At 51.3% G+C, this 13188-nt stretch overlaps 2 protein-coding genes across 3 annotated transcripts in view; one reads left to right on the top strand and one right to left on the bottom strand.

The window, feature by feature from the left end:
• Positions 1–13188, top strand: part of LOC101466228 (uncharacterized) — an 88813-nt gene that overhangs the window by 56085 nt on the left and 19540 nt on the right. The gene's annotated exons all lie outside the window — the stretch shown is intronic.
• Positions 1–13188, bottom strand: part of pex5lb (peroxisomal biogenesis factor 5-like b) — a 28636-nt gene that overhangs the window by 9865 nt on the left and 5583 nt on the right. The window contains exons 2-6 of one of the 2 annotated variants that reach the window (XM_014411415.2): positions 5078–5192; positions 3762–3977; positions 2629–2749; positions 2259–2346; positions 1687–1785 (exon numbers count right to left, since the gene is read on the bottom strand). In XM_014411415.2, coding sequence (XP_014266901.1) covers positions 1687–1785; positions 2259–2346; positions 2629–2749; positions 3762–3977; positions 5078–5192 — 639 coding nt within the window. The remainder of the gene's footprint in view (positions 1–1686; positions 1786–2258; positions 2347–2628; positions 2750–3761; positions 3978–5077; positions 5193–13188) is intronic. The other variant, XM_014411416.2, reaches the window with a different exon arrangement.

Here is a 13188-nt window from a genome sequence, read left to right on the forward strand (position 1 = left end):
GGTCGGTTTGCCTCACCTTGTATGTGAGGAGCAGGATTTTAATTCTGGATTTAACAGGAAGCCAAAACAGGAGAAATCTGCTCTCTCTTTCTAGTCCCTGTCAGGACTCTTGCTGCAGCATTTTGGATTAGCTGAAGGCTTTTCAGGGAGTTTTTAGGACATCCTGATAATAATGAATTACAGTCGTCCAGCCTGGAAGTAATAAATGCATGAACTAGTTTTTCACTCAGACATGAGGACCTGGTCTGTGCTGCCACACGTCTTTAAAATAAATATCCAGTGTTGTTTCCTGCACGCTGCAGTATGGCCGGGAACAGTAATGTGTGCAGGGCAGCGGTGGGATTTATGCACACGTGAAAGGTCACAGTTTAAATGTGCAGCGCCGTATAAATACTGGATCAGGACGCCGTCCATCATTAAACACTCGTCTGCCATGAATATGAAAGCGGCGCGTCTGGTTACTGGACCAGAGCGTCTTGAGCCGCCGTGAATATCAGTGCTGTCAGAGCCAATCAGCTTCAGAGAGGAGGCAGCGCAGCAGGCAGAACGTCCTGCAGGAGGACACCGGCCGGGCGAAGAAGAATCACGCTTTCACGTCACGTGCGGGTTTTCACCGCGTTACCTGCACTCAGCTGCACGCTGTCAGACTCGGCGTCAGCGACATCGATGTTAATAAAACGATAAATCATCATCATCCTCACGCTCGAATGAAACACAACTGATGAAGCTGCAGGTGAATCGCAGAGACCTCACAGCAAAACTGATCTGAGAACACCTGCGGACGCTCAGGTGACAGGAAGTACACGCCATCTGTTTCTGAGCATCAGCTGACTCTGAGCGGCAAGACAAGAAGACGAGAGTTTCCTCCTGTCAGTATGTCACAGACGAGACTCAGAGCGAGGAGACGGGGGAGCGAGGAGGCGGGGCTCGGCGTGAGGAGCGTTCGTTCGTGACATCAGTGTGACGAGGGCTGTGTCCCAATTCAGGGTCTGCAGCCTCAACGATCCTCAAGGGCCGCGTACTCAAAGACCGCTAAGGCCGGAAGTGCGAGGCTTGTGAGATGGGACGGTCTAGCCACCGTTGCGCTGCCCAGGTTGCCTAGCAACCATGATAGTAACAGCTGGAAACGTGTCATACAGCTGTGTTTGACAGAAATGAAGGAGAAAATCTTTTGTGCATTTGTTTGTTCCTACATGAGCTTTGATCATTCTCTGTGAGATTAAGCTCAGCTATTGAACGGCGTATATTTTAAAGTAAAGGCTTTAAAACCAAGTTAGTACAAACGTCACTAATGTCACATAACTTTGCCGACATGTGACCAACAGGAATGTTTTAATGTTCTTCGTTATTAAATATTTGCACATAAATAAGTGACATAATATTCAGTACTTACTTAAAGTTTACTCTTCGGCCGCCCCTCATCCGCCGTTTTTTTTCGGCAAAATTATCCACACCCACCGCCGCGCTATGCATTCTGGGATATGTTGGGCCACGAAGTCTACACCGCCACATCCTTAAAATTCAGGGGAATGAAGGACGCATTTGAGGGCCGCATTTCGAGCAGCCTTTGAATTGGGACAGCCTTCGGCGCGTCGCTGTGACGTAATCGGCCTTGAAATGCGGCCTTTAAGGCTGCAGACCCTGGATTGGGATACAGCCGGGACGCCCGTGTCAGCGTGTTCTTACCTCCACAGCAGCTTTCGCCCGGACAAACTCGTCCTCCAGAGACTCGTTCCTGAGCAGCAGAGAGCGAGTCCGTCTGCGCTGCCGGGACGCCCCGCAGTCCTGAAAGCCCGCGCGCGCGCGCGCGCACACACACACACACACACACACACACACACACACACACACACACACACACGTGCACGTACACACGTGCACACACAGCAGCAGGTCAGTGTGAAGGAAAACAAAGTGACTGGGACAAAGTCACAGCTGCATCTGATGCTCCTCGGCTAACCTCCAGCGGTCTGCACTCGTTTCTCCCAGGCTGCCTGAACTGCACACTGTCACTACAGATGGCAGACACACCGGGCCTGATCTCAGTCACTTTTGGCACTCACCTCTCAGTCAGAGCACTCGCTAACATCGTGCCGTGGTTCAAAGGTCACGATGAGGCGAGCGCGAGGCTGAGCTGCAGCAGCCAAACTCACCGTGACCACACCAGGGTCTCCAGAGCAGCACCCGCAGTGTGTACTCGCACACGGGTGAGCAGATGCAGTACTGCAGTAGTATTTGCAGCATGAGCAGTGGCTGACCTGCGTTGAAGAAATGAAGTCGAGGTCGTCGAAGCTGTGGATGTTGAAGCTGTTCTTGGTCAGCGGGTCGGTTTTAAACTCTGCCGACCTGAAGGAGAACAGCACAGTGTTAAAGGGGACCTGCTGGTCCTAATTTTGTCAGTGTCTTCAGGTGAGCCAGAAGCTCCGCCTCCACCTTTCTACTCTCGGACCTGTGTGATGCCAGAGAGTACAGATACCCTTTTATGGTGATCCCAAGTTTAGAAACTCAGATGTTCTGTTTGTGCAGGAAGCTGGTTCAAAGTGGGCGGAGCTAAAACTGCGAGTTTGAGACAGAGGACGAGCCCAGTGTGAGGTCATTCTGAGCCGGGGTCATGCAGAGCTACGTTACCACAGCAGTTCACTGGACGAGTGATGGGAGGTGCATCTCTTCTCGTATCTCCTCCTGCGCCCGCCGTCCTCCACGTCCAGGTTCACCTCCTCCCATTTCTCCAGAGGAGACGACAGGCTGACTGCAAACACAACAACATACCTGAGGTCCCATTATTATTCCTGGTGTGTGTGTTTATCAGTAATGAAGATGAGACAAGCTTCAGCCAGTAAAAACACAACATGGGAAGTGCAGCTGGGTGTAAACAGGAAGTGGGAACTCATCACAGTAAAAGCTGCGATTAAAGATGCTGCTCCTCACGACTCGGTGAGTTTAAAGCTTTTAATGAAATGAAGCAGTGAGAACCAAAGTGATGAAGGCCTGAGTGTATTGATAGATGGCTTTATAGCAGACGTGGGGCAGAGCCACACTTTTAGCTGATTTATTCGTCAATGACAAATTAAAGCTGAAAATCTGCCACAGTCTCAGAAACAGGTCCACAGATGAACCCGGAGCTGTGGGTACCTGTGGACGCCTGAGGGCAAAGAAAGGCTCACGCTGCGAGCTTTGAGGTCTGACAGGTCCAGCGTGGCGAGACGGCGTTCAGTCCTCAGGAGGCAGCAGCTCACACGTGCTGGAACAAGCCGCGTCATTTCATGCTCGGGCTTATTTACGACGATGAATTTATGATGAAGACACTTTCCCATCGTTCACAGCTCCTGCTCCTCCTGCTCTCAGGCTGAGCTGCAGGTTTGAGCGTCTCTGGGCCAGATGTTGCTGCAGCTGTGGATGACGGCGTGCACTTTCAGTAATAAATATGACTACATGTTGTAATCGGCTTTTCTCCCGGGGCGTCTCTAGAAGACGCACAATCCCTCCACAGGGATCAAACTCAGTGAAGCTCGGGTTGAGAGATTGAAACCGTCTTTGGTCATGTGACTGTGGTCTGAAGGAGGCGGGGTCAGTCTGCTGCCTCACCTGCTAATCAAGGTGAGCGGATCACCTGAGAACTGAACACAGACCCTGCTCGCTGGCCTTGTCTCGCCTTTTAGATCCACGAACACAGAGACTCAGCCGCTCGCCTCCTCGCTGTCACGTGATTAAAAACTGATGATGATGATGGCGTCGGGTTCAGGCTGCTCTCTGAGACTCACCTGAGTCCAGGGAGATCCTCTCAGGTGTTCTGGGACTAGCGGGCAGGTGTTCCACCTGCACCTGGATCAGCTCCGTCTCCTCGGGTTTGGCTCGGCGTCGCGGACTCTTCGAGCTGCCCTTCTTCCTCAGAGGGCTCCTCCTCCGCTCCTTGTTGCTCCCCCCGCTGCTCTCCCCCAGCTCGCTGAGGTCCACCAGATCCAGAGCTGTGGACAGAACTGCAGACAGCGGGAGAGGTGGACTCGTTACCCCGACAGGCTCAGTGTCTGTGAGAGCGGTCGGCCCTTCACTTTGGTGTGGATAACAGACAATAACAATATTTAACTCAGAAGTCAGAAGATTAGTGCTCAGAGTACTCACAGTACTCAGAGTACTCCGAGTACTCACAGCATCACAGTTTCGAGGTTATTTAAAACAGATTTACTGCCTCGGCTCAGCCTCGGAGGCCGACGAGCTCGGTTAGGACAGGGCGCCTCCTACACGCACGACCAGCTGGGACTGAGACGCTCTGGCCGACCTGCAGCGTTCGTTCATCACGGCGTCCACGAGCTGGAGGAGGTGGCTGTGAGGAGGCGTCCGTGTCCACCCACCCTCATCAGTGAGTTTAACCATCGAGCCTTCAGCGGTGTTAGAGGAGGGTTACAGCAGCGCTCAGACGTGTTCTTGTCACCGCGCTCAAAGACGAATAAAGTTTGAATTGATCCACGACCAATAACAGAACGCGTGACTCTGTGACCTCTGAGCGTCTCCCTGCAGCCCGGAGCCCAGGCTCGGATCAGATAGAATTTCAGCCACACCACCTCCTCCCGTCCTTCCCCTCCCCTCGTCTTCCACAGCTCAGCGGGGCTCCTCTTCCTCCTCCTGACACGTCGACAGTTTTTATGTAAATGCAGAAAGAAGCAGCACAGCAGCCTGAGTTTAATGTGAGGAGGAGGACAGAGCAGACAGGAGGACAGAGGAGGTCAGAGGTGCTAATTAATGGCCGGTGTACCTGCTGAGTCGGAGGTGACAGATGGTTCACAGAGGAGGAAGGAGGACGGCCAAGGGCGGAAAGTTAGAGTGCAAGAAAAGAGAGGAGATCAGAATGAGGGGAGGTTAGAGGAGGAGGTTTCTTCTCACAGCTCAGTCATGTTTAGCAAATTAAATAAAACAGAAATGGATCAATAATGTTTCCCCTCGTTTCTCCTGCACGAGGGCTGAAAAAGAATCCTCACACTGAGCAGGAGGAGGAGGTGGAGGAGGAGGTGGAGCCCCGCTGAGCTGTGGAAGACGAGGGGAGGGGAAGGACGGGAGGAGGTGGTAATTAGCGGGAGTCTACCTGCTGTGTTGGAGGTGAGCGGTCGGGCGGAGGGGGTGTCGCTCCGGGTCTCCGACAGGAAGTCATCGATGGAGGGGCTCAGTAGGGGCCGGCTCTCCTGCTGCTCCCCGACCAGCTGGAGGGCAGAGACAACGGGTTAGAGCAGACCGCCGAGGAGACGCAATAACACAATAACCCCCCACCCCAAGGCACATACTGTAAGGTAAAGACTCCACAACAATGCAGAGAAACCCAACAATCATATGACCCCCATGAGCAAGTGCTTTGGTGACAGTGGGAAGGAAAAACTCCCTTTGAACAGGAAGAACCAGGCTCAGCGAGGGGTGGGGCCATCTGCTGGAGAAGGACAGGATAAAGACACGCTGTGGAGGAGAGACAGAGACTCTTAACAACTAAAGATGAGTTCGCTGCTACGTAGGACTCTGCATGTCTCTGGGTGGCTTCGTGTCCAGAGGTCAGAGGTCACGTTTGACACCATCAGCTATGGTTACACTCTGTCAGGACCTGTGAAAGTGAAGCTAAAACATGAAGCAGAAATCTACGCCGGCTGCTTTTAAAAGGACGGCTCAGTCAGGTGACAGGATGGAGCGGAGGAGGCGGAGCAGCTTTTAGGGCCCTGCAGTGATTGCAGGAAGCCGGCGCGGCAGAGCGAGCCTGTCACATTATGAAAGGATGATGAGATAACTGGTCCAAAGGTAATGAATGTGTCTGAATGAGGCACAAACATGTCGCCTCCACACGCTGGTGTCTGAGCGGAGCCTCCTCACAGCGGCACGACTCAGACACACAAATGAATCACAGCTGCCGCTGATTTCACCGGTGAATGTCTCTTTCATCCGAGCCGCTGCTGAGGGAGCAGGAGAGGCTGAAAACGGCCTGCAAAACACCAACCGTGTGATGGAGCACATGCCTGTGTCACAGCAAACCTTCAGCACCGCTCGAGCAGCAAATGAGGCGCCGCGTTCTGCACCGCAGGCGCAATCCGTGGGCGCGGTGCGCTCCCGGCTCTGACCGGGCTCTGTTACACCTGCAGAGGAGCCAGCTGGTGTGGAAACACCGGTGGATATGTCTGTGAAGGTTCTCAGTCATCCAGGTCATCGTAGTCAAAGGAGCTTGCAAAGAAAAGCGTCTGGACTACTTTAAGTTTCCTGAAGACGTTTCATCCGAGAAGCTTCTTCAGTTCAAAGGTCAAATGGTGGAGAGTCCCAGATTTAAACCCAGTGGGACTCTCGGCCAGTTGACCTTAGAACTGAAGAAGCTTCTCGGATGAAACGTCTTCAAGCAACTTAAAGAAGTCCAGACGCTTTTCTTTGCAAGCTCCTTTGAAAACACCGGTGGACAGATGTGCCCAACAGGCCGCTCTGCTGCCTGCCAGCTCTGAAGCATTCTGGGAAGTGTTAAATCCCAGTCTGATGCCAGATCACAGATTATTTTATGTGCCTTCCTAATCCTAATCCACAGCGCTGTGTGCGCCACATGTTTAATCCCGTGAAGAGGCGAGCAGCACCGCGCAGATTCACTGTGAACTGATCGCTTCAGAATAAAGGCCCAAAGGAAAAAGGATATGAAACAGCACGGATTAGGAAACATATCCGAGATCATAAATCCAGAATGAGATGGGAGGATAATCCAGAGATAAAACAGCTTCAGAGTTTTATCAGCTGAACCAGGAAAAGTGGAGGGAAAAGTCTGGATGTGACACAGAGCGATGCTTAAAACCGTAACGTCGCTGGATGACTTCCTGACCACGTCGCAGGAAGAATGGCCAAGGAGGCGTTTGCTGTTTCAGGGCGTTCCTTTGTCATCGGGGATGAATCGGTCTCACAGTTGTGTGAGTCACGAATCTTCCCAGCTTCCTGCACATGTTCATCCTGCTGCTTTAGTTTTAAAGGTTTCGATGACCTCGGTGAATCCTCACTGCCGTGTCTGGAACAGAAAACTCTCCCGAACTCCAGCAGGGATCCGACTCTGTGCCCAGGACGAAGGACGAGGTCTCCTTTTCCGGCCTGGTGAGGTCTTTCAGCTCATCCTCAGAGTTCATCTGACACAACAAACACACCGACGACACTGTTCTGTCTTCCTGTCGCTGACAGATGATATTCAGATCATTTTTCAGTGGGCTTAGGGTTACAGTGAGCGTCCGGTAAAAGTGTTGACGAGGAGGAAAGAGGAGAGCGGTCAGAGCTAAATGACTTTGGTGCTGCGTTTAAAAGCCGGGGACAGCGCGGGGAATCGCAGCGCCGCGGCTGTGTGAAGGTGCGGCAGCTGGCAGCGATGAAGTTTCTCTCTGAGCGGAGCACAGTAACGGCAGCTGCAGCAGAGCGGAGGGTCAAAGGTCGGTGACAGGCTAACCCTAACCCTCTGCAGACGGGAATAAGACGGTTGTTCACTCAGACTAAACCTGAGAAGTCTGACAGCGGCGGCGGGACCGTGATGCACAAAGAAATGTTTCAGCAGAGCAGTAAACGCGCTGACCTTTGACCTGCTTGCTGTGAGCAGGAACTAAATGTCGAGCTGCGAGGGGGAACAAACAACTACGGTGGTCATGCCAACCTTGGTCATCACGGGGAGGAAGGGGTTCCCTTCAGAGGATGTCTTTTTTACCAGGAAGCTCCTTCAGCAACAACCTTTTCCCCTACGACAGGCAGACGGGCAGGGTCGCCGTGATGGGCGGAGCCAGAGGCGGCGAGTCGTGATGTTGTGTCAGTCTGTGCAGAAAGGCTTCAGGTTTCACGCTGGCAGCTTTTCCGTCCGGCTCAGTGGCGACGAGGACGTTTCTGATCTGAAGCTGAAAACGAGGAGACTCACCAGAGCTCTCATCTGTGCACGCTGTCCACCTGTACCCGATCTTTCTGCCGCTCGCAGCAGGTCCGTAAATAATTCACATTAAAGTTTATCTGAAGAATTTCTAGAACAATCAATCAATCAATCAATCAATCAATCAAGGCTTTATTCGCCACGTGCAGGTTGCCCTGCAGTGAAATGGGCCCCCCCCCCAACCCTACACACACAACACAGACATCACATGGGGACACAGGTCGGAGATCGGTAACATTACAGAAAAACACTGAAATATACACAACGATGGGAAAGTACAAGAGGAAAAAAAGAGACCTCTACTCATGCTGGGCTCCTGGGAGGACAGCACAAGAACAGGAAACAAAAAACTCCTCTGCACAGAAAGCACATAAATGTCCACAGCACAACATTATGGAGCACGTGACCAGCCACAGGGTCGGGTGGGGGGTGAGGAGTAGGGCTGCCACGATTACGTCGACTATCAGACTCGTCGACGACTGATTTAATAGTCGACGCGCCGTTTGAAGCTTTGTAAGATCACAAAAGACGCAGGAATAAGTAGCAGGATTTAAGAGTGTAATAACGGACTGAAACAGAAGATGGCAGCACTGCATGTACAAGGATGCCAGCTGCCGTTAAACCCCGAAGAAGAAGAAGCTGTGTCCCAGAATTCATAGCGCAGCCCAGCTCAGTTTCCAACAATGGCGGCAGCTAGCTAGTTTTAATATTACTCTTATTATTCTTTCTGGGTCACAAAATAAACGTTTAACATATTTTCAGGCGAGAATGTAGCTGTGCAAACCTCAAATATCTGCTCAGTTTATCAGGACACCACATATTTTCAAAAGCGCTCCGACGTTTTCGGAGACGTCTGTTACCCACTAGCTCGATAGCGAGCCGGGGGCAAGGTCACTAGAGCCGTGAGAACACCGGACTCCCGGCAGATCGTTTGCAAACCCACCGCCGTCTTTCGCTACTCAGGTTAAACATGATATATAAGTCACTTAGATAACTTAAAATGTTATTGTTTGGCTTTTTTAGTGTTTTATTTGTTCCTGAGTAAATCAGTTTGTCTGAGATTAAAGTTATAGTTTTTACACAGCTGAATAAACGTCAAGCAGACAGCTGATTATCAGAAGTGTGAGATGCTCCAGAATTTACTCCGATGTCCTGTTATAGTTTAGATAGCAAGGAGTTTATTAAACTTCACCGAAACAATCTGCAAATTTCATTAAAATTTAATAAACTATCATCTTGTCTTTATTTTTAGTTAGCACCTTAAAAGCTTAAAGCTGTAAGCTAATGATAGTTATATAAGAGCAGATGCTGCTGGTGCAATAAGCTGTAGTTTCACGTCCAATGGATGATGATCTGATTAGTCGACTATCACAATAATCGTTTGTGGCGGCCCTAGTGAGGAGTTATCCAAAGCAGCACAGCAGCCATCCTGACCAGTGCTATCATTCCAGTGCGGGCTCAGATCCGCCGTGTTCCCAGGAGGCAACAAGCATCGAAGGCGTTTGGAAGAGGAGGGGGGACGAGTGTGTATCAGTGTGTGTGTGCGTGTCCAGAGTTCAGCTGACACAGTGTCCTTCGCCCCGCCAGGCTCAGTAAACAGTCTTCCAGCCAACCCAGGTGGCCTTGCATGGAATGGGAAGAACAGTCTAAACACAGTCGTTATCAGGGTGTTGCTGTTCGGCTCCAGCCTTGAGACCACAGGTAGATATCTTCAGCATCCTCGATCGACAGTCCCGCCAAGCACACGATCCTCCATGTCTGCCACCCGTCCATCATGTATCCGGCAGGGAAAGTCCCTCCAGGGCACTCGAGCTCTCCCGAGCCCAGACTTCTCGTTAAAGGGTGTCAATAGCATTCAGAGACCAGTTGATCAAATCCATAATTCTCTTTAGGTTTTAGAAACAGACTGTGAGAAAGTGTTCAGGGAAAGTAATACACACGAGACGAGACAAGGACACAAGAACTAAGCAGGGAAGATAAGGGAGAGGAGAAAAGTGCGACGGCCTTCGCCCAGGGCCAAACGAGAGCCATTCTGTTTTATTCTGCAGAGGGAAGTCATACGTAAACGAGATGGCTCTGTGATGTCAAAGGAGCTTGCGAAGAAAAGCGTCTGGACTTCTTTAAGTTGCTTGAAGATGTTTCACCTCTCATCCGAGAAGCTTCTTCAGTTCTAAGGTCAGATGGCGGAGAGTCCCAGATTTAAACCCAGTGGGAGTTTCCCCCCAAAGAGGCTTTAGCTGCTGAAGACAGCTAAGCTCAGCTCTCTCTGACCATCACTCTACTGCACATGGGCAGTAACATCGGGCGTAAATGGAAACGTAACAGACATCCAAAGACATCCAGCTCCCTGAAACCTGGACTAACCTCAGCAAAATACATCTGTGAATAAATATAATTCAGGCACGAGAACCGCGATAAGGTCCGATCCACTAAAACTCTGACCCGGCCCTGAGGAACCTGCAGCTCAGGTACGACAGGTGAGCTGGTTCACCTGCTGCCGTTCAGAGGGAGGAATGGCGAGTCGTGACGAGCGCCAGCGGGCAGAGGAAGGCGAGCTGAGAGCGAAACGCGCCTCTGTGAACTCGGCAGCTGTAATCAATAAAACATCATCTGCAGTTTTATTATTAGAGCCGTGATGGAGGCCGAAAGCAGCAGCGCCCCACCACCACCATCATTAATGGATGACTCGCTTAACACAGACATCACGCTACAGCGAGTGACCGAGGGGCACGCCGCGTTCAGAGGTGGCTCCAACATATATGACATCACTCTGAGGTCATGTTTACGTGAGTGGACGCTCTGACTCCAGACTCAGGTGTAGGGCAGCCTCACGCCGCGCTCTAAAGGTACTTGAGATAAGGACACATTTCAAGCGTTACACAGTGATTGGACAGTTTTTGTGATGTCATCCTGCATCAGTGGGACAGTTCCTGCTCTCCAAGAGCTGACAGAGCAGCGGAGCAACTAAAGTAATGGGTAACTTTTTACTGAGGAGTAAATCCATGATGACTCAAAAGAGTAGTTCAGAGAGCATCAGTGATCAGATTATTCAACCAGGAAGGATGTCAGCCGGACTACATGGTTCTACTGTGATTCTACTGTAAAAATAGAAGACACACAGTAGAAACTGAGAACGTATCTGTCTCCATCTCTCTGTTCTCTCTCCCTCACTCTGTGTGTGTGTTGTGGAGATGCTGTCAGACTATAAATAACCTGCTGTTGTGCTGAGCAAACAGTCCTCCATCAGTGCTGCTGCAGCACATCCTCAGTGTGCAGCCAGACTACTGCAGTACTCTGCTGATACTGCAGTACCTATTAGTCACGGGGAGTCTGAGAGCTGCCCTCCATCACACTTTGCGTGTTTTTTTTATGAAACATGGGCCATGAAGCGGCTGTAACAGCTGATCACATAAACAGAAGTCTGCTGTCAGACGGGCGGATGCTGGGGGAGGTGGAGGGGTGATGCCTTTAGTGTCGCTCAGTAAATAAAGCGCAGGTTCAGGCGTGGTGGGGAAACTGTGCCAAGGACGTGAGCTGACCCCAGAGAGATTCAGATCCTCCCGCAGCGCTGCTGCTAATTAATCTTGGATGAGTTTCCCCCATGGCTCTCCCAGCTCCAGCCGTACTGTAACTACAGCAGAGGACGCCGAGCGGCAGCCTGCAAACGCGCTCGAGCTCAGGGCAACAAAGAGTCTGGGTGTAAACAACGGCAATGCTCTCAAACACACCGCTGCCCCACCATCTTCAGTGTAAAATCGCTTTGATCTTTCATATTTGCCACGAATTGCCAGGACAGGCAGTCTGCTAGCACCAGCCAGACACCTTTGACATAAACACACATGGTAGTTCTGACAGGTGGGTGGAAAACCCCTCGTCCTCAGACGGACTCACAGGTGCTGCTGATGACCACTGAAACTTTACTAGCCTCGTTTGGTCTTTTCCAAAACACTCTGACCCCGCCCCTGAAGACTGGGCGGTCACTGAGGCGTCAGATATTTCTAGTGTTTAACTGCGTCCCAGCTGTTTGCTTCTGTCTCGCTCAGTGTGCACAGGTGAAGTCGATTCAGAGGAATCACGAACACCTGAGACATGACCTCGTAAACTCCGCCTCACATCTGCAGCACGCCACTCTGCTCAGTGGACCGAAAACCACAATCTCCCAGGAGGCTGTGTGCATGTGTGTTTGTCACTGGGATCAGGCTGAACACTTCCTGCAGCAGCACTGCTGAAGCTTCCCTTTCACCGAAGTTAATGAACAAACGTATGAGACCACACGACCATGAATGCACCACAGGTGGAGAAACATGGCGGCAGCATCATACAGTCGCTGAGCTCGCTTACTCCATGTTTGAAAGCTGGTTGAAATGGAGCAAAAGCAGAAGTGTGAGGCCTAAAACTCTACTTCAGTGTTAATGAAGGATCCTTTCAGCTCGGAGAGCTCTCACTGAGCTGCAGGACGAAGCTCAGCCCAAATCTGAGACTTGTGGTCTCTCTTGTTGCCTGATATACCGTGCTTCCATGTCTGTTTGCACACATTTCAATGACTCGTTGCACTAATTGCCCATTTTCCCTGCAACATATAAAGCAATGCTCCAGATGTTTGCATAGTACGGTCCGTTAGGTCCTTCTGAGCAGTCTTCACTGTGGAAGTGGAGCCCTGGGAAGCTCTCTGTGATGCTCTTTGATTCTCTCCTTCCTCACATTCACACTGGTAATGAGGGCGGACGTGCCCTGTCTCCAGCCGAGCGCCCTCCCGAGATGTTCACACTCCTCCACAGAGGAGGGGCAGATACTCACAGTGTTCAATGACAGGGAGAGAAACACTGGGTGGGGACGTTTGTGGGGAGGAGAGCCCTCAACCGGGCACCAGCTCCGTCTCCTCGTCCTCACTCTGCAGGCTGAGCTCTGCGTAGCCTCACGTGACCCAGTTCTCCACCTGCTGCAGGTTCTTGTTAGACCGACCCTGGAGCTCTCAGCTTCAGAGCAGAACCAGGACCACCAGCTGCAGGACGGCCGGAGACGGCCCGGGGATGGCAGCGGCTGCCCTTTCAAAATGAAAGCGAATTTTCTGCTAGTCAGTCAGATGAAAAATAATGAAATAAAAATGCTAAAATGTGTCAGCGTGTATAATCCAAACAACTGAAGTGTGATTATGAGTCAGGAAGCTGAGCATCGACCTGTGAAACGTAAGGAAATGATTTTCTGTGCAGCTCAGCATTTTATTGAATTGTATTGTCTGCCTGTTTCTCTGCTGATCGCCCCCTCCGGGATCAGTCTATTTGCTGGTGTTTGAA

The sequence above is a fragment of the Maylandia zebra genome, linkage group LG18 (assembly GCF_041146795.1).
Source record: "Maylandia zebra isolate NMK-2024a linkage group LG18, Mzebra_GT3a, whole genome shotgun sequence".
Classification (NCBI taxonomy): domain Eukaryota; kingdom Metazoa; phylum Chordata; class Actinopteri; order Cichliformes; family Cichlidae; genus Maylandia; species Maylandia zebra.